This window comes from Symphalangus syndactylus, chromosome 21 (genome assembly GCF_028878055.3).
Source record: "Symphalangus syndactylus isolate Jambi chromosome 21, NHGRI_mSymSyn1-v2.1_pri, whole genome shotgun sequence".
Classification (NCBI taxonomy): domain Eukaryota; kingdom Metazoa; phylum Chordata; class Mammalia; order Primates; family Hylobatidae; genus Symphalangus; species Symphalangus syndactylus.
In genome coordinates this window covers 54596441-54622899 of record NC_072443.2, presented here as the reverse complement: position 1 = coordinate 54622899, position 26459 = coordinate 54596441, and the positions used below count along the sequence as shown (strand labels likewise).

The following is a 26459-nucleotide window of genomic DNA, read 5'->3' as shown; positions in this document are numbered from 1 at the left end:
AGGAAATCGAGGCTGGGAGAGGGAAGCCACGTGTCCTTCTCCTGTCTGCCTCGAGGAAGTGGGGGCTTCAAGCAGGAGGGAGCCTGGGACCTGGGACCTGCAGGGTGATCTGACCACAAAAACAGGGAGGAGGGAGCAGCTGGGACCACTGCAGGGATGTACCACCCTGGGCAGGAGCTCCCAGCCATGAGACTAGACAGCAGGGCCTGGTAATTTCCCCCAGGACACCATCCTGGGGCAGACCAGGTGAGCAATTCCCCTGTGTGACTCACCAAGGCCACCTGGGAGGCTCTGACACACAGGATGTGGCCAGAAGCCTGAGAAGAGGGAGGAAGGGAAGGAGGGAGGGAGGGAGAGAAAAAAGGAGGGAAAGAGGCAGGAAGGGAGCAAGGGAGAAAGGCTAATTTGGTCCCTCCCAAGGATAGGAGTTCACATCCGTCCCTCTTTCCATCTTGCTGAGTAACATTCAATTCATCTTAAGGGAGACTCAATTATCCAACCTCTTCAGTAACTGACAAGCTTTGTGCCATACACAAATCCTGACCAGCCACAAGCTGATGCCAGCACCAAGCAGAATGAGGCTGAGGGCAGAGCCCTGTGGCTCCTCAGCAGACCCCCAGCACCAGATGTTACAAACAAGCCATTTTGCAGCATCTCCGCGAGCGCCGCCCAGCTGCCCTCCCTGGCTTCCTACCTTTCGGCCTGCCTCGTTATTGTGCAAGTTCATGAGAGTCCGGGCATTCTGCTTGATCTCCCGGGCATCCACAAAGACCTTGGCGAAGCCGATGCCGTAGCGGATGTCGGCAGAGCAGCCACCCCACTTCCAGCCCTCGTCCCGGTGGTACTGGCCTTGCTTCTCTTTGTCGCAGCCACAGTCGCTCAGGTTGCCCTGGGTACAGGCAGCTGTGATGGCGTGGGCCACGCCGGCGGCAATGATGGCGTAGGTGAATGCAGCCTCCCGGCTCCCTGCGAAGAGGAGAGAAGAGGAGACAAGTTGGGGTCAGGTCCCAGGCATCTGAGAGGAGGCTGGGCCTGACTAAAAGAGTGAGGCTGAGCTCAATGCAATGGCTCTCCAAAGCTCGACTGAGTAGCCGTTCCTAACTTCCAACAAAGCTCCCTCTTAGGGTGATGAGCTGAGCACCTCCCATTACGCATACATCCATTCAACCCCAGAACCTGGGGAGTCAACTGGGCAGTAAAGGAGGAAGGTATGTGGGCTGGTTGCCCAGGATCTGGAAGGCCAGATGTGGGGGATTCCTCTAGCCCACCAGTCCCCACTCCCCACTCCCGAGCACACTTGACGTAACCATGTAACCTGCACACATGCATAAAGCTCACATCATCGTAAAGTAGCATTTCCCCAACACCCACAGAGGGCACTGGCTCTGGGGCCAGAAGGCCTGAGTTTAAATCCCAGGAATATCAATCCCTGGCTCTGTGACTATTGGCCAGGGACTACCCCTCCCTGCACCTCAGTCTCTCTGGCTGTAAAGTGGGGACATATCATTGGTACCTTTCTCATGGCAATGAGGGAGAACAAGAGTTTGTCCATGGAAAGCTCTTGGCCCCACGTTTTGTTCATGGAACCTGACTGCACCCTACCTCTTGCTTTCATGGCCACTACTACTCCTTCTGTGTGTCACCTGCTATTTCAGATGTCCATCCCCTCCCTTCTTCTGTGGCCTCCTCACTGGACTGTGAGTATCTCAGGGCAGGGTCCTGAGCAGCTGGGGTGCAGGAGACAGCGTGGGACAGGCAGTCGCTCAGAGCTGGTGTAAATATGGTGCTGCCACTTAGCCTCTTAGCCTCTCTGAGCTTCAGTCTCCTCACCTGCAAAATGGGTTCAAGGGCTACGTCTGCTTTACAGGGTGAAGACTGACCAAAGCAACCTATGGGAAGCCCTGTGTGTGGTATAAGCCCTGAGGAGCACTGGGCAAGTTCACTCTCATGTAGCCTGGGTGGGTTTCAGGGAAGGCACCTGGAAGAAGAGGCCCTGGAACCCAGAGCAGGCAAACGGGGGCCAGAGAAGGTGTTTCAGAATGCCAGGATGGAGATGGCTTAAGCAGTGAGTGAGGATGTGGATGACTTGCTCCAAGTTGCTTCCAGCCTCAGGTCACTCTGTTCCATGCTCAGGGAGGTCCTTTCCCCACCCACCTTCTCATTTGCCTTGGGATTTCCCTCCCCAGGAGGGAGACAGACACAAACAACTTGTCCCCCCACCCCATTGCTGCCCTCCCACCCTGCAGAAGGTAGGCCTGTCCACCTGCCGGACTGGACAGCTTCCCTATGCCAGGGCTGGCTTCGCCGTGGCGTGCCATGCCAGCCAACCCATGGCGTCCCTCCTAACACAGAGGCTCTGGAGCCAGAATGCTTGGGCTCAAGTCCCAGCTCTGCCGCTTACTGACTGGGACTTGGGCGAGCTCCTTCTCCTCTCCACACCTCAGTCTGGAGAGTGCCAGCGCCTACCTGACAGGAGCTGCTGAGAAGGTACAGGAGAAGGGGCCATGTCAAATGCAGAAATGCATAGCCAGTGCCTGGCTCCACAAACATGAAACTTGGCACCAAGGGGAATGGAGCCCCTGGGGAACTCAGCTTAACTTTGGGGGCCGGGAAAGGATATTATTTTAGCACCTACCGGGCTCACAACTCTCTGCATTTGTCATTTTCTTCCTATAGAAAACATCTCTGAGGGTGCCAGCCATGGTGGCTTATGCCTGTAATCGCAGCACTTTGGGAGGCTGAGGTGGGCAGATCACTTTAGGTCAGGAGTTCAAGACCAGCCTGGCCAACATGGGGAAACTCTGTCTTTGCTAAAAATACAAAAATTAGCTGGGCATGGTGACACATGCTTGTAATCCCAGCTACTTGGGAGACTGAGGCAGGAGAATTGCTTGAACCTGGGAGGTGGAGGTTGCAGTGAACCAAGACTGTGCCACTGCACTCCAGCCTGGGCGACAGAGCGAAACTCCATGAAGGAGAAGAAGAAGGAGAAGGAGAAGAAGAAAGAAAACATCTCTGAGTAACACATGCCCATCAGAGGGACTAGACAGGGCAGCAAGGACAGGGGAGCCATGGGGCACAGGCACAGGCTCGACTTCCGGTCCAGCAATAAAACCCAACAATGCTTTTGCTGCATGAAATCAAGAATTGCTGTGTAAGATCTGCATGCTGGACTGGGCCACAGGAGGACAAGGGAAGCTGTCTCAGCCACAGGTTGAAGACAGAACTGCCAGCAAGATAGGTGGGAATAGACACATGTTGCTGAGCTCTGCCAAGGAGGGAGCTTTGGGATTAAGCCCACGAGGTGTCAGGAGACCAGGCTTTGAGTGCTGCTGAGGCAGGGCCTTGGAAAAGAGCTAGAGCCTCATGGATAGATCCTCAGGCAAAGAAAGGGCAGACAGACAGGAAAAGTCTGCACCTGTCCCCACCCTCCAGCAAGGCTAGACAGGCACGCAGGTCCACCCCAGCCAGCGCAGGAGGTGGGCAGGTGGGGTTGGAGGAAGCCAGAATCTCCTGGAAATTGATTGCCGCTTCCTGCATTTGCATAGATTTGAGGCTCAAATATATCCCCCTGCATGCTCCAAGGGCTCCAAGGCAAGTGGGAAGACTCACCCCTGGTCCAGTGGTTCCCCGGGAGCCTAGAGGAGCAAAGAGAAAGCTCTCCAACCCCAGGCACCAGCTCACACTCGAGAGTATCAAACTCACAAGAAAACCAAACCCTCAGGGAGACAGTCAATATCAAGAATAGACACTCAAGGACATGAGAGAAAAGGACAATCAGATGGAGGGCAGGGAAGAAATCTGTTCCACTGCTTTCTAGCTGTGTGACCTTGGGTGAGTCACCTAACCTCTCTGTGCTCCAGTTCCCCCACTGTAAAATGTGATGATAAAAATTAACGCCGGGCACGGTGGCTCACGCTTGTAATCCCAGCACTTTGGGAGGCCAAGGCGGGCGGATCACGAGGTCAGGAGATCGAGACCACGGTGAAACCCCGTCTCTACTAAAAATACAAAAAAATTAGCCGGGCGTGGTGGCGGGCGCCTGTAGTCCCAGCTACTCGGAGAGGCTGAGGCAGGAGAATGGCGTGAACCCAGGAGGCGGAGCTTGCAGTGAGCCGAGATTGTGCCACTGCACTCCAGCCTGGGCGACAGAGCGAGACTCCGTCTCAAAAAAAAAAAAATTAACAATGGTAGAGCACTTAGCACAGAGGTTGGCATGAGAAGGTGGCCCCAAATGCTCCAATTATAACAATTCTTATCTATGATGGAGGTAACAAGTCTCTACAAGTACAAGAGGGCTGAGAGGTAAGGAGTAGGGCTTTTCATTTACAACTGAAGACACAAAGGCTTTTGGCTTGCCTGGGACACCCAACATGTGGGCAGCAGAGCTGAGCTGCAGACCCGGCCTCTGGGCACTCCATATAGACCAAGAACTGCCTCCAGGGATGAAATGATTCCCAGGTGCAGTGGGCAGGCTCCAGCCGTTGACCGGAGACTGTGTCCTCTTTATCAGACCAAGAATGGAGTGTGCGAATCGAAGCGGGGCAGAGAGCCTGGCCTATCCTCAAAGACTGGCCCCTCTCCCTTGGGTTCTCCCTGGGGGAAGGGCAGGTGGCAGAGGAGGGGGCTGCCAGCCCAAGACTCCTGTGGTAATTTCGTGTGTCCTCTGCTCTACAGCCCAGTGGTGACCGTCCCTGGGTCTCTCAGTCTCTGGAGCAGTGCATGATGGTGCAGATGGTGAGAAATGGACAGCTAGCCGCAGATGGCTTCCACCCACTCACCATTTCCATCCCACCCCTGAGGTAGGGAAGGGCAGCTGTCCCTTGGGGCCCATTTCATCCCCCAGAGCTCCAGATGGAGAGCTTTCTTCCCCACAGCCCAGAGCGAGGTCTCATCAAGTGCCATGGCCTTCCTCTCCCCACCAAGCTGGACTTCCTCAGCACCCACTGCCCCTGAGAAGCGAAGACTGTAGTCAAGGCGCCGATGAGGGCCAGTCATTCTTGGCTTCAGAGCTCTCAGGGACCCAGGTACTGGCTGGTAAAGTCCAATCCTTCTGGATGTGGAAGAGTCACTTTTGACTCTTGCCATTAACTTTGATGTTGGCCTTACCCGCCCACATTAGACTGGGATGATCCAATCCCACTCCACCCCACACTACCATGGAGGAAACTACCCTGGGCATCCAGCTGGCTGTGTGACTAACGTCAGGGCTGTTAACCTCTTTGACCCTTCACTGCTTCCTCTGCGAAATGGGTACAATTACACAGCATCTATGTGTCTAAGTGAACTGAATTACAAAACAAGGGGTGCTGAGCGGTGCTGAGCAGTGTCTGGCATGTCGTGAGTGCTCAGTAAACATCAGCTGTTGCATTGTAGTCTTGTTGTTTTTACTGTCACCGAGTCCCATTTCACAATGTCTTGAAGGTCACAACAGAGGCAAGTATGTGAGGCTGATCCAGTGTTTGTCTGCCCAGCCAAATTTAAGGTTTACAAGATGACAGGGACCATGTCTGTCACTCCCACTGTCTCCAACCTCCTCCAAAATGTGTGAGGGGTGAGACAGACCTGAGTCCCAATTTCAACCCTGCCAAAAGCTGTGTGACCTTGGGCAAGTCACTTAACCTCTCTGAGTCTCCATTTCCTCATCTGTTATTAGCACCTACCCTGTAGGAAGAGGTAGGCATCACCTGGCACCTAGCAGGTACTTAAACAAATAGTAGTGAGCATTATAATTATAATCATTGATGAAATTATGGGTGCCACTGGGTGGTACAGAGAACTTGCCCTGCATCTGTTTTATCCATGGCCCTTATTGCTCCCTGCCATTTTAGACTTAGCTGCTGATTATCTGTTCCCCGTACCAGCCCTACCACCATGACCCCTGCCCCTCTAGGATATAATTGCTTTGAAGATAAGCACTTTGTCATGGCCCTTGCTGTGTCCTCGGGGCCTGGCACACAGTAGGTACCCAGTAAATAGCAGTGGAATGAATAAATGAATGAAAGAAAGCTCTGACTTGGTCTCCACAGACTGTGTGCCTTCAACCACATGGTCTTTCTTGGGTGCTTTTTCTCTGCCAGACTCCATGCTCAGCATGTTAGAAGAGGATACCCATCTATTCCCTAGGAAAACAATCCTCAAGGGAGGTAATAATAGCCTCTCTGTTTTACAGATGGGGGAACTGAGGCTCCAAGGGGATCTAACCAGGCAGATGTGGAGCCTGTGATAAACTCCAGCCCCTTATAGGCCATCTCCTAGCCCATTCATCAAAACAAGACTGCCCCAAGGCATCAGCACAGAGTTAGCCAGACACTTGGGTTTTTTTTTTTAAGGAAGATGGGAAAGAGTAGAGAGAAGGTAACATTTGTTGGGCACCTACTAGGTTCCGGACCCATGCTTGGTCCTCTGTGAAGTGTTTCACAACATTCCCCAGTGTAGATGTCATTCCCCATGGTTTTACAGTTGAGGAAATGGAGGCTCTGAGTTAGAGTGATTTGCTGAGGTCACCCAGCTAGAAACTGGCCAGAACTGGGATTCAAGGCCTAAGCTGGGCAGTGTCCTTCCTCAGCCCCCTACCCCAGCTCCCTTCCTGACCCACCAGTGCATGGAAACCCCATGGTTAGAGATTATTCTGGCTTAAGACATCAACTCTTGTCAGAATGCACTTACTTCTAAAACAAGACTTATCAATAAATAATTTATCAAAACCATTCAAATCGGATGGCTTGCTGAGCTGAGAACAGGGTTTGATGGTAGAAAGTAGAAAAGTCTCCTGGAATCTTAAAATAAATCTCAGACTCCATCCATGTCTGCCTCCTTTACTCATCCTAGGTAAGGTAGGGAAACTGAGGCTTGGGGAGATGAGGTGACTTGCCCAGGAAGAGTTAGGATGCAAATCTGGGGGTCACCTGCTGTGCCTAACCACTCCAGAGAACTCCCTTGGACCCTGGTCATACTCACTGCTCCGAGAACAGCCCTTCTCTCAGCTGTATGGGGAAGCCCCTTCATTCAGGTGGGTAATTTCCCGAATGCCATCTCATTTATCTTAGGAGATACCTGCAAGGGTGGTCTGTTCTATTGCTGTGGAAATGGGATGAGATCATATATCCAATGACATATAGTACATAAAAAGCTGAGCAAAGACATACAAAATGTTTCTTATTCACCAGGCTCTGTTCTAAGCCCTGAGTATAGATCTACAATATATGGCAACAACATGTGAGGTGGGGGCTGCTATTATCTCCATTTTACAGATGCGGAAACTGAGGCCCATGTGATACAACCTGTAAGGATTCAAACGCGTACAGCCGGCCCCAGAGTTTGACCCACTCCCTTGCCTCAAGGTCTTGATAACCATTCCAGTCCTACTGACTCCAGGCCTACATTCTTGCCCAGATCATCCATGTGGAGCCTGTGAGTGAACCCTGGGCTTGGCCACCATGGCCTGTGTGCCCTCCAGGATCAGATCCTCCACCCCCGGCAGTGGGGACAGCCTGCTGTGAAGGACCTGTCTCTGCCATCTGTTCCTTCACTCATCAGGTATTTCTTGAGCATCTACTATGTGCCAGGCACTGTTCTAGGGCATGAGGAAACTCAGATGAGGAGTTCAGACATGGCTTTGCCTTCGTAGAAGGACAGGCAATAAGATCATGCCACTCCGTGGCAGCTGAGGACTTTGAAGAAGGTGACACAGGGCAGTGATGGGAGTGGGGGACATCTGGGGTGGTGCCTTGAGTGGCGAGGTCATGAGGCTCTCTAGGGGCAAAGAAGGCATCAGGCCAAGGGGTAGCCTGAGTGATGGCCCTGATGTGGTGTGGTCAGCTAGTGGCGGGAGCAGGTGAGCCAGGGAGGCACCGGAGGAGGTGAGGCTGTGGGCGGGTGTGGATTCTGCCAGGCCTTCCTCTCCCCAGAATCAGAGAAGAGATTTCTAGAGCCACAGAAACAAAGCCAGGGGGCTCCTACTGGAATGACAGCTTCAAGGAGAATGGAAGACTTGCTCAAGGTCACCAGTGACTCAGCAAGACCAGAAGATCCCCTGGCTCCCTCACCTCCCCCATGCCCTCCTTACCTCTCCATCCACCCATATCTCCAGGTAAAGTTTTCATCCAGAAGCCCAGAGACCTTCCTTCCTGAGATATCCCAGGTGACTTCAGCTCAGAACTCAGATAAAATGAAATCTGTCAGTCCCTCCTGTCTACTTCTCATTCACTGGGGGAGCCCCAAGCAAGGACTCTGCCTCTCTGAGTATCAGCTTCCCTATCTGTGAAGTGGGAACCCTTAGGAGGACATTGCCAAGTTGTGAAAATTAAATGAGACCTCTGTGGAATGAAGCCTCTATGGAGCTCCCAGAAGGCGCTGGATAAAGAACGATACATATTATCACTGAGATGAAAATGGGGAGCCCAGCTGACGCCCTCTGTGGTTCCAGCTCCATAACGATCCCGGCGGGTACAGAGGAAATAAACTGATGTCCAAGCCTGCCCAAAAGATTCCATTCCACCGCCCTGTGTAGCCACTGTAAATGGTTTGCACCGGAATATTATCTGGGTGTATTTACGGTATCTTACTGGAAACCACAAAGTGCATTGTATTTTTTTTTCTTTTGCTATTTAAAGCCAATGGGTCAGAGAGCAAGCAATCTGCAGTGACACAAGCTGAAATATATGATTTGGAAAATATACAGATGGAAAAAGGTTGCGCTTGCCAGCCCCGTGGCATGGCAGTTCATAGCCCCTCTGGGCTCAGAATGCCACATGGGGCTGTCTCATCAAGAGGAACCAGGGAGCCTCTCAATGAATAACTGGAAGATTTGGGGGTGCAGGGATCTATGTCTGGGCAGAGCTTGGTAAGGTAACAGGCCCACAGCTAGGGAAACTGTGGAGGGGTGTGTGCAAGCCCCAGCCTCTGTCTTTCTCCATCCAAGGGTCTCTCTTCCCACTGAGCAAGGCCAGAGCACACTGCTGACCACTTGCCAACGGTCAGCATCTGCCCCTTCCTGGCTTCACGCCTTTGCACATGCTGTTCCCCCAGGCTGCAATTGTCTTTCTTATTCCATCTGCCTGCTAAGGGGCAGTGAATGTAGCCCAGGAGGTTTTAAAGCAAAGCCCTGGAGGTGGGTAAATCTGGGTTCACGTCCTGGCTCCCTCTTCCTGGCAGCGGGACCTTAAATGAGTTAACTCACCTCTCAAGGCCTCAGTTTCCTCATTTGTAAAGTGGGAATAACAAAATTTCTACCTCCCAGGGTTGTTGGGAGGATTAAATTAGCCAATGCACATGACAAGCTCAGCCCGCACTTGGTAAGGGATCAATAAACAGTAGCTTTTACTAGATGCATTATTGGTTAGCACCATATCCATCAAGCCATGGCTCCCAAGTTCCCTACTCTGAGGGGCCTCCAAGATGTCCCCTCCCTCCATCTGTGGCCCAGCACCCTGTCCATCCTTACTTTGTATTGAATTGAATGATCAGTCTCTCTTCGCTAGGTTGTGGGGACCTGGATTATTTATCTGTGAAGCCTCAACAGTTGAATGAATGAATGAATGAATGTGCATGTGAAAGCAAGTGTGTGTGTGTGTGTGTGTGTGTGTCTGCATGTTGCATGCACACGCACGCCTGCCTGCCTGCCTGTCTACCATATGAAAGCTGGGAAGAGAACATTATAACAAAAGACTCATCTCAGAGAATAGTGTCAGGAGAGCTAAAACCCAGGATGAACTGAGGCTTGCAAAAAAAAAATGCAAACGAGACAAAAAGTCCTTTGTTAGCTGCATTCTAAGCAAGAATAAGGAAAGAATAGGTCTTTTGCTTGGGCAAGATGGCGCATTGTTAAGAAATGGCAGAGAGAAAATGGAGCTGGCCCGCCCCTTGCTTCTGTCTCTCTCACTGGAAAGGTCTTCAAATCCATCCTTCTAAGCATTCACCAGCTCACCAGACATGTGTTGCACTCTCACAGCCCTAGATGGGTAAAATGATGGAGTCCTTTTTGCAGAGTGTGGGGATCCCCAGACATGGGACTCTCAGCCCAGGCAGTCACCTTGGGGAGAGGAGAGAGCTGCTCAAGTGACTGCCCAAGAGAAGTGGTGACAAATTCTACAGAGGCAGAAGCCCAGAAATGCATCAGAGTTTCCCAGATTGTAGACAGAGGAGGGTGGACTCCAGGGGTTGACTCCTAGGTCATTTGTGCCCATCCCTGGAAAAATTCCGGCAGGGGGGTACCAAACAGGAGGTCGTGAGCATGTGGAAAAGAATGCACCCATCCCCAGGAGCACATGGCGGGAAATCACCATTTCTTTGCCGATGATAATGCTGGAGACATAGCAACGTTCTGTGTGTGCAGAGAATTTGATTATCTTCCTACATCCTGTCTCTCCTCTGATTAAATACCTCTGACAACTTCCCTCCCAAGCAAACCCCCTGAGTCTGGTCCCAAAACCCTGCAGGATGCCTGGTCCCACCTCTTTCCCCAGCCTCTTCTACCCTCCCTACCTTACGCCCTGCAGTCCCTCGTGCCAAGCCACTCTGGATCCCAGGGCTCCTGTCTGCGTCGCCCAGCCAAGCCCTTCCTGCTGCCACTCCCCTTCCCTCCTGGGTTGTGGACGGCCCCTACTTCAGGTGACCCGTGCAGGCAGCTTCTCTGCTCATCTCCCAGTGCCTGTTTCTCTTCCACTAGATCCTCGGAGCACTTTTCAGCCTTGACTCCCCACTTTGTCCCCACCAGAGAGCAAGTGCCCCAGACACAGCCTGCACCCCAGCATTTACTGCAGAGATTCTAGTAAATATCTGTGGGATGAGGACGTGAATAAATGAGTGGACATACAAGGGGGGGAGTCTTATCCCATGAACATTTAACTTGCATAAATTGAACCAAATGTACCAGAAAAAAATTAAAATATTATATACTTATATTGTGGATATATACTCTTCATTCTATACACCATGTTGCCATATATACATTTTACATGTATGTACACGCTTTCCTGCACTTGTATGGAAACTCAGGCATTCTGAATTTTATGCATGATTGAAGGGACTTCCAATGGCAATGTCCGAAGCGAGAATATGCCTCTTCTGTACCCCTGGGGAAAGATATGGAAATTGGTGGTGGGTGGATGTACTTTTTGGTAGATTCCAAGTTGACCTATAAACCACATTCTGAGTATGGCCAATCTGTGCGGGTCTCCAGGGTGATATTCCCCAGTGTGTGTGCCCCTAAGAGCAGCTCCACTGGACAGTCAGTGAGTCCAAGGATGGAAATGAGTGGACCTTCCAGATTGAGTCACCTCAAGCTGCTGTCTTGTCTACAGGCCGTTTCAGCACCTTTAATATGCCGGCAGGCACCCTGACTCTCCAGGAGCAGGGAGTGTAACATGCTGAGTTCCCCCATTTTATTGTTCATGGGAATGTCCTTTTCTCCCCAGGGCAGCTGGCAGTAGGCGGCGGGTGGAGCCTGGGAACTGGTGATTTGCTGAGCAGACCCTGGGCACAGCTCCTCTTGAATCATGCCATAGGGGTCTTTCCTAGGCACTAGACCTAGTCAGCATTTTTATCCCATTTTGAGCCAATTCAGAGATGGACAGGATAGCTGACAGGATGGTTGATCAAATTGACATTAAAAAGATCTTGATGAGTGAGACTGCCCAGCTAGAATGGAGCTCAGTGAAAATGTGCAGACATGAACGTGCAGTTTTGTATTTGGGGTGAGAAGTGAACAGCCGTCACACACAACAGAGAAAATGGAGCACCTGCTGTGCACGAGGTGCTCCCCAGACCCGGCATTCAGAAGATAAACAAGGCCAGGCCTGTCCTCAAGGGCTCAGAGCAACTGGGGCCACACAAAGTAGAAAGGAGCTGGCCTGCCTGGGGGCCATACACTTCTTCACGTGTTCCATGAGGACCCACTGTGTGCCAGGCCCCAGGACAGATGCTGGCGGTCTGGGGAGAAGACGATCAGCAGATCTGGGCCCCATGGAGCCTCATGATGGCAGAGAAGACTAATGTCAGACGGGTTCTTGCAAAAGTAAACAAATTCAATTCCAAAAGTGGTAAGTGCTGTAAAGACAACAGTGCAGGGTACCCTGTTCGGGAAGGGTGGAGGGTGCTGTCTTGGGCAGGATGGTCCAGGAAGACCTCCTGGAGGAGGTGGCCTTTGAGTGGAGACCTGCATATGCAGGAGAGGACAGGTTGCCCACCATCGCTCAGCTGCTTCTCCCAAGCACGCTCTGTGCCATCTCCTGCTGCAGAGAGGAGTTGGGGCAGGGGGCTGCTCTGGTACCTGTGATGTCCCTACATCCACTGAGCACCTCCGCAGGGACTGTGCCCTCCATGTACCAGGCACTGGGTCAGAGGCCCCTGCTCTCTCACAGAGCTGCCTTCTGGCCAGAGAGACAGACAATAATAACAACACAGCTACGATGTATGGAGCACTTCCTGTGTGCCAGGCACAGTTCTGAGTGCAGTAAGTAACCTCATCCTCCCGCCACCTGTGAGAATGGTGCCATTATCACTCCCGTTTGGTCAAGGCCCACTGTTGGTAAATGACCAAGCAGGAAGCTTCAGGGCTGAACCACTACACAGCGCTGCACAGATGAGCAAGTTAGAGAGAATACATCCTGGAGTAACAAAGTGACATAAAGAAAATGCTACACAGTGAGAGCGGACAAGGACAGGAGGTGTACACTAGAGAGGGGGTAACGAAGGCTTCTCCGAGGGGCTGACAGGTGAGCAGAGGATAGAAAGACAGAGGGAGCGAGCCAAGCTGGCAAAGAACATCCAGGCAGAGGGAACAGTGAGGGAAAGGCCCTGGGGTGGGAGGGACTTTGGCAGAGGTCCATAAAGGAGCAGGGGATGGGTGTGCATTTTATTCTCAGAACAACAGGAAACCGCTGGAGGGTTTTACACAGCAGGATGCCACGCTCAGAGCAACACGGAGAAGATGTCATGCTGGATGGCTGCATGAGTTGCAGGATGAAAGGGAGGAGGTGGAGTGCATTTGGAGGTTGATGTCTTTGTCCAGGCAACAAGTATCTGAAGATGGCGGTTTGAATCAGGAGGTGGTGGTGAAGGTGGTGAAAACTGGACAGATTGGGGGATATAGTTTGGAGGTAGAGTCAAAATGGTCAGCTTAGGCTGGTAAACACTAAGAAAATCTAGAGCATGGGTCTTGGGTTCCTTGAGCTTGTGTTCATATGACACGGGCACACAGGCCTCCTGGAAGCGGGCAGGGGATGTCATCCAATGGATAACAATGTGCCAGGCTCTTACATCCCATATCATACAATGCCACTACCACTTAGCAAGGTGGGTGCGTGGCTCCCCCATTCTGCAGACTGTCAGAAAGATGAAGTACTCACTTAAAGTCACCTGCAAGGTAAGGGTGGGGCTGGGATGCAAACCCAGCCATGTGACTCTGATTTCAGTACTCACTTGTCAGCCCCACACCTGCAGCAAGACAAGGGGTTCTCAAATACATGGCAGACTTGAGACTCTCTGGCAGGATCACACAAACAGAAGAATCCCTCTAGCAACGGGGGACTCACAACTGATTTCAGCTCTGCCACAAAACAACCACAAGATCTTGGTCAGCCTCTGCCTGACTCTAAGCCTGTCTCCCAGGAACGAGACAGAGGTGGACACACTTTCTTTCAGGGGTGCCAAGGACCCAATGAAGTGATGGATGAGAAAGGGCTGTCTTGGCTCCTGGTCCACACTGATCCTCAGTGAAAAGATACAAGATAGAGTGAAGCCTCCCACAGCCCACTCACCCTGAGGAACCGACTCACCCCGAGGAACCCACTCATCCCGAGGCATTGCCTGGTCTAACCCTGGTTTCCCTGCACTGTGACTACAACCACACTGGCCAAACCCAATGGGAGAACCTACAACCCAACAGAAAAATGGGGGAAAAGCATGAAGAGGTAACTCATGGAAGAGCGAGCATGCACAGCCAGTAAATACAGGAAGAGATTTCAACCTCATCACTTCTCAGGGAAGTGTAAATCAGGATGCTGTTGAAATTGTCTTTCTCACCCACTCACTGGGCAGACATGCAGCTGGCCAGTCCCAGTGTTGGAGCTGTGCCGCCAGTGGGGGAGGAGCTTGGCACAATAGCAATTCAATCCAACCAAAATGAAGTCATTTACTTCTGGAGAAGATCTCCATATGATACATTAAACATAAATAAGCAAGGGAATGGGAAACTCAAGATTCAAGATAGGGAAAGTGTAGCCAGGGAGGGAGAGGCAGGGGAGACACGAGGGAGGCTCACAGACGTGGTTGACAAGTTGTGTTGGGGGTGAATTTGAGGGAGGTCACAGTATTATTTAAGAAAAAAAATGGCCAGGTGCAGTGGCTCACACCTGTAATCCCATTGCTTTGGGAGGCCAAGGCAGGATTGCTTGAAGCTGGGAATTTGAGACCAACCTGGGCAACACAGTGAGACCCCTGTCTCTACAAAACAACAGAAAAGAATTAGCCAGGTGAGGTGGCGTGTGCCTGTAATCCCAGTGGAAGGATTGCTTGAGCCCAGGAGGTGGAAGCTGCAGTGAGCTCAACTTGCAGTGCTGCACTACAGCCCAGGTGACAGAGCGAGACCCTGTCAGAAAAGGAAAGAACGAAAGAATGAAAGAAAGAAAGGAGGGAGGGATGGAAGGGAAGGGAAGGGAAGGGAAAGGGGTAAGGGAGAGAAACAAAGAAAGAAATAAAGAAAGAAGAGAGAGAAGAAAGAAAGAAAGAAAGAAAGAAAGAAAGAAAGAAAGAAAGAAAGGAAGGAAGGAAAGAAAGGAGGGAGGGAGGGAGGGAGGAAAGGGAAGGGAAGGAAGGGAGGAAGGAAGGGAGGTACAGAGGGAGGGAGGAAGGGAGAGGGGGAGAGAGAGAAAGAAAGAGAGAGAAAGAGAAAGAGGGAAAAAGAGAGAGAGGGAGGGAGGAAGGAAGGAAAGAAGGAAGGAAGGAAAAGAGAACGAATGGAAGGAAGGAAGCAAGGAAGGGAGAAAGAGAGAAAGAAAAAGAGAATGAGAGAAAGAGGAAGAAAGAGAGAGAGAGAAAGAGAGAGAGAGAAAGAGAGAGAGAAAGTGAGAGAGAGAGAAAGAGAGAAAGGGAGAAAGAGAGAAAGAGGGAGAGAGAAAGAGAAAGAGGGAAAGAGAGACAGGGAGGGAGGAATGAAGGAAAGAAGGAAGGAAGGAAAAGAGAGAATGGAAGGAAGGAAGCAAGGAAGGAAGGGAGAAAGAGAGAGAAAGAAAAAGAGAAAGAGAGAGAGAGAAAGAAAGAGGAAGAAAGAAAGAGAGAGAAAGAAAAAGAAAGAGAGAGAAAGAAAGGAAGAGGGAAAGAGAGGGAGGGAGGGAGAGAGGGATGGAGGGAGGGAGGGAGGAAGGAAGGGAGGAAGGAAGGAAAAGAGAGAGAGAAAGGAAGGAAGGGAGAAAGAGAGAGAAAGAAAGAGAAAGAGAAAGAAAGGAAAGAAACAAAGAAAGAAAGAAAGAAAAGAAAAGAAAAGAAAAGAAAGAAAGAAAGAAAGAAAGAAAGAAAGAAGCAAGGGGAGGGAGGGAAAGAGGGAGGAAGGGAGAGAGAGAGAGAAAGAGAGAAGGAGAGAAAGAAAGAAAAAGAAAGAAAGAAAGAAAAGAAGGAAGGAAGGAAAAGAGAAAGAGAAAGGAAGGAAGGAGGGGAGGAAGAAAGAGAGAAAGAGAAAGAAAGGAAAGAAAGACACAGCAAGAAAAGTGAAAGAAAGAAAGAAAGAGGGAAGGAGGGAGGGAGGGAGTGAGGAAGGGAGAGAGAGAGAGAAAGAGAGAAGGAGAGAAAGAAAGAAAAAAAGGAAGGAAGGAAGGAAAGAAAGAAAAGTCTAGAGGGAAAAGTCTTAGACACCCCCGCCCAAGGTAGCAGTTGGTCAAACTGATGTGCGGCCACACACCCCACTCAAATAATCCCTGGCATTGAAGGGTCTTGACAGCTAGCCTGCCATCTCATAGGGGACTCCCTGAGCCACCGTCTCCTGAGGCTGCAAGCCCCTGCTCACTCCCTCCATAGCTCTCACACGACCATGCCTTTGCTTTGTTGTTTCCTCTGCCTGGGATCCCACTCACTGATAAATTTCTCCCTACCCTCCAAGTCCCAGATCAAGGGCCATCTCTACTGTCCAGACTCCTCCCTCCATCCTGAGGTCTCACTTCGGAGAGCCCACCACACTCCCTATGCCTTCTCCCTAAAGCCTGAACCGTGCTGCACTCTGGTCACTCATTGCTATGGACTGAGTCAATACCTCAGAGTGTGACTGCATTTAGAGATAGGAACTTTAAAGTAATTAAGTTAAAATGGGACTGTTAGTGTGGGCCCTAGTCCTATATGACTCGTGTCCTTACAAAAAAGGAGACCAGGACACAAGAGATTCCTGGGGCACATATACAAGGGGAAAGGCCATGGGAGAACCCAGGGAGAAGGTGGCAAGCCCAAGAGAGAGGTCTCTGAGAAAGCAGCCCTGCTGACACCTGGATGGCAGACGTCCAGCTTCTGAAACTGGACAATTCATTTCTGCCGTTTATGCTACCTGGTCTGCAGGGCTTTGTTCTGACAGCCCTAGCAGACTAGTACACTCGTGAGCAGTTCCTCTCCCCTGAGAGATGGTCTGGTGGGGCTACCAGGCTGGGCCAGCAAAAGCACTGTTGCCCTTGGCCACTGTGATTAGTTTGGGATGGGCACACAACCAAAAGTAAAGCCCCATTAGCTGGTCCAATCTGAGTGAATCTTAGAACTTCTGCAAGTGCTGCTAGAGAAAGGCCAAGGCTCTTTCTGGGGGTACTTGAACCTGGAAGGTGTGGCACTGCTGGTGCAAAGGCCGTCCTGCTGCCCCAAGAGGTGGCCCTGGGGTTGCTGGATGCCAGCGCTACCTCTGGTCCAGTCCATTTCGAAAGTCAGCACCACGCCCTGGCTCTCCAGTTCCTTAGGCATACATAAGTCCCCCTTTCACCAGAGGTGGCTTGAATTGGGGTTCAATTTCTAGCATGCAATGGGACCTTGCCTGGTACATGCCGTTGCCACCCCTCAGCTCTATGCAGGAAACCTGAACACTTAGAAGGGAGCCAGGCATGGGATGAAGAACTCTTCCTCTTCAGTCACAGAGCTCCAGCTGGTCTCATGTCCACTCTGAATACAAGATTACGCTTCCCAGCTTCCCTTGCAGCTAAATGTGGCCATGTGGCTAAGTTCTGGCTAATGATATGTAAGCAGAAGTATGGGGTGGAGCTTTGGGAAGTTTCTCTTTAAAGGCAGACAATGGGTCCTGGTGCTCAAAGTCAGGACTTAATGGCCACAGCTCCAAAGGCCAGATCCTTACCCCTGCAAGACAGCCCTTGTTAGCTGGTCATTCCCAGAAAGTGGCAACCCCATGGGGGTGAGAGCACTGAGGAGGAGCCCAGTGACCCTAAATGTGATGCTTGCTTCTTGATGTCTTGGAACAGGACACCTGTCTCTATATGAGGAAACCTAAGCTCAGGGGCGTTTCAGACTCTCAGGGCTCTCATCTTGACTCATCTTCCTCTTCCCACTGCCATTACCCTAGAAGTCCAGACCAGAGTGACTCCCTCCTTCCTAGCAGACCTTTAGGTTGTCACCCTCCCTCCCTCCTGGTTGGCCTTTAGTTTGTCACCCTCCCTCCCTCCTAGCTGGCCCTTAGTTTGTCACTCTCCCTCCTTCCTGGCTGGTAGATTTCAAAGCAGGTCTCCATGGCTGTCACTGAGGCTGAGCCACCATCACCTCCTTCTTGGAAGACTCAACAAGACTCCAGACTCCCACTGCCACCCCACCCTGCAGTTCATGCTTTGCCCAGCAGCCAGAGTGATGCTGCTAAACCCAAAGTCGGATGCTGTCCCTCCCTTATTGTCTCCCCTCCAGAAGCTCTCCATTCCCATGAAGGGAAATCCAGACCCCCTGCCCTGGCCTGAGGGATACTGCACCATCCAGCTCCTGGCACCCTGAGCCTTCCCCTTCAGCCTTCCTCACTCTACTCCAGCCACCCTAGCCGCCTCGCTGTTCCTTAAGCCACCCCCAAGCACGTTCCACCTCAGGGCCTTTGCACCTACTGTTCCCTTTGCCTGACATGCTCTTCCCCCAGACATGCCCATAGCTCACCTCCCTCACAAATCCAGAGCCATTCCCTGGACACACACACTGGAACAGGAGCCTCCAGCCACAGTGGACACCCAATAACTTGGTGAATGCATGAATAAATCAACAAGTATTATGATGAATGAACTTATACCCACTCTTTCATGAATCTTCTAAAATTCCTATAAGGTTGAATGGATTCCTATTCCTATTAGGGGGTATGGATTCAACCAGAGACCTGACCCTCATGGGGAGTCCTGAATGCAAGTCAATGCATAATATATGCATATCAACATATATTATGTTGCCACTTTTGTGGGCCAAAAATCATTTCATAGTGGCAATTTCATAAGTTCATCCTATCCTCTGGCAGTCACTCCCACACTCAAAATCCTCCAACGGCTCCCACTCAGAAATTCAAACTTGTTAAATTGACCCTATATACCTCCTGGCTCCAGCTCCTATTTCCTTCCAGGCTCCCCCGACCAACTGCCCTGCATCGCTGTCCCAAGGATTTTCTTAGGCACCTCTCTTTGCTGGAATTCCCCCAGCCACCTCTGCCTGCCAAGTCCACTAGAATGCCTCTTGCCACTGGCCTCTGCTCCTTGCTGGTGTGCACTGGCAGTATTCCTCCTCAGCCTCTCTTCTACAACCATGGCCAGCTGGGGGCTGCTCAACAGGAGGGGATCCTTGTCCAGGCACTGCCCTGCACTGCAGCCCTCCTGCTCCACCCCAGGCCTCTGTGGGGACTATTCCAATGCCAGCTGATATACTGACTGTTCTGAGACTGAAAGTTATACTGGAATGAACCCAGTCCTGAGAGGCCCTGCCACTCACTTGACTTGACTTCAAGCAAGTCCCTTTTGAGCCTCAGTTTCCTCATCTATAACATCTTATATATCAGAAGCCACAAATTTAAAACAATGCTGGAGCCCATGCCTGGGTCCCAGGAATGGTGTGTGTGTGTGTGTGTGTGTGTGTGTGTGTGTATGTTATCTGAGTAGAAGAAAGCACAAAAACCACAAGTGACAAGCAAGGGGAGGTTCACAAGACAGATTAGGCAACCTAAACTGGAGTCTCAGTGTTGATGTCACTCACTATGTGACCTGGGACAGTCCCATTCTCACTCTGGACCTCTGTTTCCACCTAAAAAGTGAGCCCTGGGGTTGGGAAGAGGGAGAAGCAGGGCAGATGGTGCAACGCAAAAGTCTACACAACAAAGACCCTGGAAAATGCTTACCTCGGAAAGGTCCTCTGCCAGCTTCACCAGTGGCCCAAATGTCACCGGGTGACATTTGTCACCCGGTGTCATTTGGGTCACTGGTTGCTGGTTTGCACCTCTGTCAATAAACTATTGGGATGGTATGGATTCAACCAGAGACCTGGCCCTCACTGGGAGTCCTGAATGCAATTCAGGACTGCATACTGAGATCCTGTCTGCAGTTCTGTAAGGTGCAAATAAGTCACAGAACATGGTGACAAAACCAGGCCTGCTGCAGGGATGGGTAAGGCTGTGCTTCCTTCCAAAAGGCAAGGGGAAGTAAGTGTTCAGTGGTAAGCATGGGAGTAGGGCCCCTGCCCTCATGAAGCTGACATTGCAAACCAGTTCAGAATGGATTCAGACAATGTGAAGTGCTTGGCTGATGGGATGGAGCTTTGAGGTGAGAGGGGACTTTTGACAAGGTCGAAAAGTTGTAGAAGACCCGGACAGGGTCAGGGGCACGGGACTGAGGAAAGGAGCTAAGGCAGAAGAAATAGCTGGTGTCCAGTGCGGTGTGTTTGGGAAAAAGGACAAGGCTGAGTGAGCAAGGTGAAGGGGGAAGATGGCAGCAGAGGTCAGCAGCAGCTAGATGAGCAGTGGGGATTTCATTCTGATGCAAGAAAGCCTCCAGAGGGATTTAAGCAGCGCAGTGACATGATCTGATTTCCATGTAAAAGGATGATCCTGCCTGCTGGGTGCAGAAGGGACTGCAGGATGGCCAGGAGCAACAGGGCAATGAGATGGGGGAGCATGGGACAGTCTGGGAGCCCAGATGTGACAGTAGTGTGACCTGAGGAGGAGGCGGCAGGGATACCCAAAGATATCCAAGGCTGACCTGGCTTTCAGAGAAGTTCACAGTGCGGAAGCCAGCCTGTGGCAGTTTCTGGTCCCCTAATGCACACGCACACAAGCCAGAAGACACACAGCATGGTCTCCTGCCACTGACCAGGGCCTCCTGGAGACCAGCATTGCTCTCTCTGACCCTTTTTCACCAGACTTCTGTTATAATTGCTTCAGAAGTCAAATGTGTGGCTCAAAACTCTGTGTGTATGTATGTGTCTGCACGCACCATTCCCATAAAACAGTTGCAAAGTCAAAAGCCCACAGGGGTCAAGCGGATCATGTCACAGGATTGCACACACTGGGCAGCAGTAGGGAGTGGTGGGGACTGCAGCAGTGAATGGGTTGCCCATTCACTGCTGCAACTAAAGGGAGCTGTGTTCTCAGTTTCAGGTCTTTGCAACCACATGGGCACAAATGTAAATTATAAGTAGATCTGCCAACTTTTCAAAAGAAATCAGAAATTCCTATGTTTTAGGTGAAACAACAAATTTTAAAATTTGGGCTTCAGTTCAAAACACAACATCAGCACTGTACCAGAGGTTAACATTTGGGTCACTGGTTGCTGGTTTGCATCTCTGTCAATAAACGATTGAGGGAGTATGGATTCAACCAGAGACCTGACCCTCACTGAGAGTCCTGAATGCATGTCAATGCACCTGCAGGACCCCATACTGAGGGACATTCTAGCAGGGGCAGGTGAGGGAGTTCCAGAGGGCACCTGAGGGTATTCTGGTGTCCCTATAGCCTGTAAGACTCTGCTGGGGTGTTTGGGTGAGCACATACCCACTTTGAGCTCCTTCCCAAAGACGGTGCGCTCTCCCAGTGCAGAGCAGTTCCAGCGGCCATTGCGGAACTGAAACTGACACTCGTCCAGGCCCATTTGCGAGCCTTCTCCTATGACGATGATGGCGTCAGGCCGGCTCTGGCAGATCGCCCGCTGTCTGGGAGCCAGGCCTGGGATCTTGTTACAGATGATGCTTGCGCCCAGAGCTACCACTGAGGAGAAGCCGCTGGAGGGAGAGACACAGAGAGATGGAGCATTAGGCCAGCAAGGGGCCATGGCCTGGGAACCCTTCCCAGGTGTCCAGCACTGGCCACCCCACGGCCCCCAACAGTGGTCTCCCAACTTTTTTGATCCTGCACCCCTAACTCATGTCCTTTCGAGTAGAAACCCTATAATTTCTGCATAGGCTCTTGTATCAATGCGTATACCCAATATCAGTGTAACACACACACACTTGATTTTTGTTTTAGAAACAGAAAAAGATGATGTATGTCACAAACATTGCATTGAGTGAAAAAGGCAAGTTGCCTTTGAGTTTATGGTAGGATGCAATTGAGATGAAGTTTAAAAACATGCAAAAGAAGCCTTATATTGCTAGGGAATAATCTCTTTGGTAAAATTGTAAAGGTAAGCAAGGAAATGATGACTTCAAAGTTTCATGCAGCAGGTGCCTCTGAAGGAGTGCTGGGTGCACAGATGTTCATTTAAAAAATCTGTTTTTTAATGTGTATGTAACATACACTCTCATGTATGTATATGTTTTATTGTTGGTAAAAAAAACTTAAAAAGTAATTGCAAGTAGAAGTCCTGGCATTTTCTTCCTGCTGTCAATGGAGTACACGTATCCCACTCCAGGCAAGACTGGCCTAGAGGATGTGTGTGAGTATTACGAGGAGAATTCCTATCTTCCTCAACTATTCACTGATTTATATCAGATACCCATCATGTGCCATGTGCCATGCTAGGACACAGCTGTGCACCTGACAGGCAAAGCCCTGCCCTCAAGGAAAAAGGGAGGGTGACAACACAGATGTCACAAATGAATATGTACTATGAAGAAAGTAAAGGACGATGCTGGGATGGCAACTGGGGTGTGGGGGTGGTGAGGAAAGTGAGGGCCACTTTAGCTGAGGTGATCAAGAAGGACTTCCTTGAGGACATGACATTAGAACAGAACAGAGATCTGAATTGCCAGGAGGCATCTGTGGGAAGATCTGGAGAAGGGTAGTCTATGCAGAGGGAACAGAAAATGCAAAGTTCTGGGAGACAAGTTCGGGGTCTTCAAGGAATAGAAAGAACCCATGGAAACTGCTACAAAACCAGGGCTTGAGATGCAGGGAGATCCTGGGGAGAGGAGATGGCCGAGAGCTGGCATTTTCTCAGGTGCATCAGGCAGCACCAGGAAACACTGAAGGGTGTAAGCAGGACACTGACATGACCTGGTGGTCCCCGCTCCATGTAGGAAAGACCTGTGGGGTGCCAGAGCAGGAGCAGAGGGACTAGGCAGGTTAGGGTTGGTGGTGGCTTGGCTTGGTGGCAGTGGTAGGGCTGCAGGTAGAGCCACTGGGCAAGTGCCTCGTCCTGGGGCTCAGCTGTGGGCCGTTTTCTGGAGTTGCGATTTGTTAGAGCGAGGTTCTCCTGTACCAATAACTCGAGGAGGTGACATGGACCCATGCCCTCCAAGCACACAACTGATCACTCCTGCTGTTTCCCTAGGCTCCTGCCACATGCCAGCCTTCTCCCTGCAGTAGGCACTCTGTCCTTGCTGGCTCCTCTCCCTGGAAGCGCTCTCACCCCTGATCTTCACAAGCTTGGCTTCTTGCCATTATTCACATGACCTCAAGGGTCACCTCCCTGACCAGCCCAGCTAAGGGAGCCTCCCTCCCCTCCCTACCCCTAATAAATTCCCATCACAATCTCTGTTTTGTTTACTGGATATTCTTGATTACTCATGGTCTCCTGAAATGTTTTCATGTATGTGTTTTTAATTTGCATGCTCACTTGATCACTTGTCTTCCTCCTGAGAGGATGAGCTCCCTGAGGGAAGGGAGGCTGTCTGCTGGTTCACTAAATGACTACTGAATAAATGGATTGTGGCACTTCAAAGATGTAGCTCCAGGTGAGTACCTATTAGACGGCAGGTGCCCCCAAATATGCATCAAATGCATCAGTAAACTTGGGCAGTCTCCCTACTATGTGCCAAGGGAGTATGGTGGGTGCTGCCACAAACAGCAGCTCATGTGACCTTTCCACACAGCCCTGTGGGGCAAGAATCATCACATCTGTTTCACATATTTGAAAACTGAGGCTCACAGAGGTTGGGACCTGGAGGAAGGTTCTCAGCTAGCAGGTGTTGGAGGTGGGACAGCCTGGCTTTGCATCTGCATCTCAGCCCTAAACCAGAGTCTAACACACACTAGAATGCTGGGAATGTCTGAGGAAGAAGCAGCATGAGATTAAGTGGAGATGTTTTGGCATCATTTGTCAGGAGGACCCTCTGAGCACCTAGCTGGCCACCAGGAAATTTCTACACCAGCAGAGAGTGGACGGGTTGGCATACTGGGGCCAAAAATTCATAGGTGCAATAGACTAGCCCCTAAGGGTCTGGCCTAGGTTCCCATCTAAGCTTCCTTCACTTACTAGTTTTGCGATCTTCGGCAAGTTTCCTTCCTTCTGCACTTCAGTTTCTCCACGGCTAAATTAGGGTATTGATAACTAGTCCCCATCTCATTGGCTGCTGTGAAAACCAAACGTGCTAGAACGTGGAAAGTGCTTAGAAGGTGCCAGGCACATAGTGAGTGCCCCATAAATGTGGTGGTGGTGTTGTAATTATCATTATTCTTATCGGATCTGATTGTTGCAATAGGCTAGTGCGGAGTCACCTGAACTATCCGAGTAAAATAAGAATACCACAGATGCCCCACCATCAGCCAGAAGCGGGTAGGGCCCAGTCACATCTGGGGAAATGGAAAAACCTTTTCGGGACGTTGAGACTTCACCCCTCATGCCCACTATACAGATGAGTAGCCCGAGGTGCAGGGAGCAGCAGGGCCTGGCCCGAAGTCACCTGCAACTCTCACCTCCCCGATCTGGACCTCTCCCCACCCCAGAGGGCAGCTTGGGGCGGAAGACCAGCGCTCTGCAGGACTCCCTCCCTCCCTCCCTCCCTTTCGGGCAGCTGGGCCCCCGCAGGGCCAATCCGGGGAGGCTGCGGCGCCAGCGGGAGGGCGGCCCGGGGAGGTTATTTTCTGCTGTTTTCCCTTTCTCTCTCCCCCGCCAACCGGGTCCCTCCTCCCCGTTTCTAATTAAAAAGGAGATAAAGCCGCACGCGGCCCGAGCCAATCGGACCGACTGGCTTCCTGGATGCTGGATGTGCGCGGGGCGGCGGGGCGCGGGCCAAGATGAAGATTAAAGCAGGGGAAAAAAGAAAAGCCACCCAGACGCGGGCGAATCAATAACACTTAAAACACACCGGCAGGCTGGCGGTACTGGCGCGAGCCCCGCAGCCGCCTCTCCGCCGCTGGTCGGGCTGGCGGCCCCTGGTAGGCTCTGCACGCACCTGCTAGCGGCCGCGGCCGGACAACTTGCGAAATCCCCGCTCCAGAGACGTGGACTGGGGAAGTGACGGGGTAGGGGGGTAGCAGTGACAAAACACAAAGGGTCTGCCGCACACACCCCCTCGCCGCAGCCCCTGCGGTCCACCCCTCCTCAAAAGGGATGGTAGCGGGTTCACTGCTGGGGGCTGGAGGGGCAGGGTGTGTGAGACCTACCAAGCGGGCCCTTCAGTGCCAGAACCTCTATCCATGCCCAGACCCCCCACACCCCCACCGCTCCGAGCCTCACACGCGTTGTCTTAAGTACAAAGGGTGACCGGCTTTGCACAAGCAGCTCCAGGACGCGTCCCGAGCTGCCCTCTCCCACCTTCCAGCCAGAGCGCCCCCGAGCCCCACCTCCACAGAAACGCTGGGTGAAGCCGGGGGGCTGCTCGCGCGCCCGGCCGCCTCTGCTGCCCAGTTCCAGGGGGCGGGGTGTCCCGCCTCTCTCTAGCGCTTGTCTCCCTTGCTGTCTCAGGCCGCCTCTCGTCCCACCTTTGTGTGTGTTTGTTGGGGGTGGGACGTGCTGTCCCCTTGGCCCGGGAAGGGGCTCTGGGAATCTAAGGGTCCCTGGAAATTGGGTGGTGCCAAGGCTCCGAGCGGCGGTTTATGTTTTTGCCAGCGAATGTCCTTCCTCCCGGGTACCTGTTCCCTGTTTGCACGGACCGGCCCAGCCAGCCATCTGGGGACTGCCCAGTCTCTAGGAGCGGCTGTGCCGCGCCGCCTGAGAGAGTTCCTCTCGGGCTCCGAGGACTGAGCTCCCCGAGAGCGGCTGTGGTCCTGGCTTGATGTTCCTGCTAGACCTGCTGTCCCTATGCCCGAGTCCGAAGGGTCCCCGGGACGGGCTGAACCTTCGCAGCAGCTAGCCCTCCCCCAGAGTCCCTCAGGCTGGAGCGTCCCTACCGGCTCTCTCTGGTCCTGGGGGATTCCAGACTCAGACGTCCTCAGGATGGCCAGTTCCCCTGCCTATATCTCCTGGGGTGTCCGCCTGCGGGGGGCCTTTGTGTGTCCACCGCTCCCACACCGCACCCACCCGGCCTCTCAGAGAAGCTGTGGAAGTTGGTGGCCGGCAGAGGCTCGCAGGCGACACACCTCCCTCCCCGGGCCGTGCCAACTTTGCCAAGACACGCGCGGAAAGGGCGCAGGCAGCCCTTACCCGATCCGGAGGTAGACCATGCCCAGGCTGAGAAAGAGGTGGCCCAGGCAGCGCCGCGCTTTCCGGTTCATAGTCCCGGTTGGCCGCCGGGGCCGCGGGCCGGGCTGTGCTGATCCCGCGGGCCGGCCCCGGCGGGGCAATCAACATAGCCCGCCCGGGAGGCGCGAGCCGAGGCGTCCCCGGGGCCGTCTGTCGGTGCGCCCGTCCGCGCGCTCGGCGCCTGAGCCTCGCCAGGAGCGCGGGAGCCACGGAGCGGGAGGAGGGAGGGAGGAGCGAGCGCGGCGTGGGGCGACGCCGGGCTGCGCGCGAGCGATCAGTGCAAGTGTGCGAGACGCGGGGAGTGCGGGGGCGCTGCTGCCTCCCGCCCCCGCCCCTCCCTCCTTTCCCCCGTCCCTCTCCCGCCCCCTCCCCCTCCCCCGCCCGCCTCCCCGGAGCGCCCGCCCAGCGCCCCTGCGCCCACGGGACAGGGCAGCTTGCAGTAGGCGCGTGCTGGCGCCTTTCCATGCGCGCTCCCGGGGGCCCCCTCCCTGCTCCGGGGTGCAGGTGGGAGGCTGAGGAGCACAGCCCGGTTGCAGGCGGTAGGAGCCCGCTCGACCCCCACCCGTCACTAACTTGCAGATTGCAGGGCGAGTGGGCGTCCAGAGGCTGCCCTCGGGTGGAGTGGACCAGACTCGGCCGAGAGCCCTAGTGCCTTGGTCTGCTGCCCAGCTCCCTCAAGCCCGGAACAGGGAGCTGGGG

At 52.6% G+C, this 26459-nt stretch overlaps 1 protein-coding gene across 1 annotated transcript in view; it reads right to left on the bottom strand.

Moving 5' to 3' along the window:
- WNT7A (Wnt family member 7A) overlaps positions 1-25966 on the bottom strand; it is a 61236-nt gene extending 35270 nt beyond the window's left edge. The window contains exons 1-3 of the mRNA XM_055259454.2: positions 25722-25966; positions 20972-21198; positions 695-966 (exon numbers count right to left, since the gene is read on the bottom strand). Of these exons, the coding sequence (XP_055115429.1) occupies positions 695-966; positions 20972-21198; positions 25722-25792 (570 nt within the window). The 5' untranslated portion in view covers positions 25793-25966. The remainder of the gene's footprint in view (positions 1-694; positions 967-20971; positions 21199-25721) is intronic.
- Between the last annotated feature and the right edge of the window lie 493 nt (positions 25967-26459).